The sequence below is a fragment of the Buceros rhinoceros genome, unplaced genomic scaffold (assembly GCF_000710305.1).
Source record: "Buceros rhinoceros silvestris isolate BGI_N320 unplaced genomic scaffold, ASM71030v1 scaffold27932, whole genome shotgun sequence".
In the NCBI taxonomy this organism is placed as follows: Eukaryota; Metazoa; Chordata; class Aves; order Bucerotiformes; family Bucerotidae; genus Buceros; species Buceros rhinoceros.
This window is the reverse complement of record NW_010398769.1, coordinates 5,118-5,580: the sequence shown is the minus strand read 5'-3', so window position 1 is coordinate 5,580 and position 463 is coordinate 5,118. Positions and strand designations below refer to the sequence as shown.

The 463-nt window shown below is 68.3% G+C and overlaps 1 protein-coding gene across 1 annotated transcript in view; it reads right to left on the bottom strand.

Moving 5' to 3' along the window:
• LOC104489121 (vasoactive intestinal polypeptide receptor 1-like) overlaps positions 1 to 160 on the bottom strand; it is an 11,752-nt gene extending 11,592 nt beyond the window's left edge. Inside the window, exon 1 of the mRNA XM_010131237.1 lies at positions 89 to 160. Coding sequence (XP_010129539.1) covers positions 89 to 160 — 72 coding nt within the window. The remainder of the gene's footprint in view (positions 1 to 88) is intronic.
• Between the last annotated feature and the right edge of the window lie 303 nt (positions 161 to 463).

Genomic DNA, 463 nt, shown 5'->3' with positions numbered 1-463 from the left:
CCCGAGGTGGCTGTGACAGGCAGGGGACCGCCATGCTCCCTGCCCACCCGCTGCCCACCACGGTCCCGTCCACCCCGGGGACACTTACCTGAAGCACTGGGAGCGCGAGCAGCAGGACCAGCAGCGTGCAGGTGATGGGGGGCTGCCATGGGCCCCCCATAGCTGGAACCAACCCTGTGCTGCCCTGTCCACGGGTGTTCCGGCTCAGTTCCCAAGGGGCTGGGGACAGCCCAGCTCCTCCTGCATGGCTCTGCGGGTGAGGGGCCACATCAGGACCCCGGTTCCAGGGGTGATCCAGCACCCTCCTCCCCCTGATCCCGCTTCACCGCTCCTTCCCAGCCTCTCCTGGATAGCTGGAGGAGATGATAGCTCCTGGACCTGGATAGCTCCAGGACCCTTTGGCACAGGGTGTGCAGTCCCACTCGGGTGGCCCCGACCCACTCCCCGGGCCCACCCTGGCCAG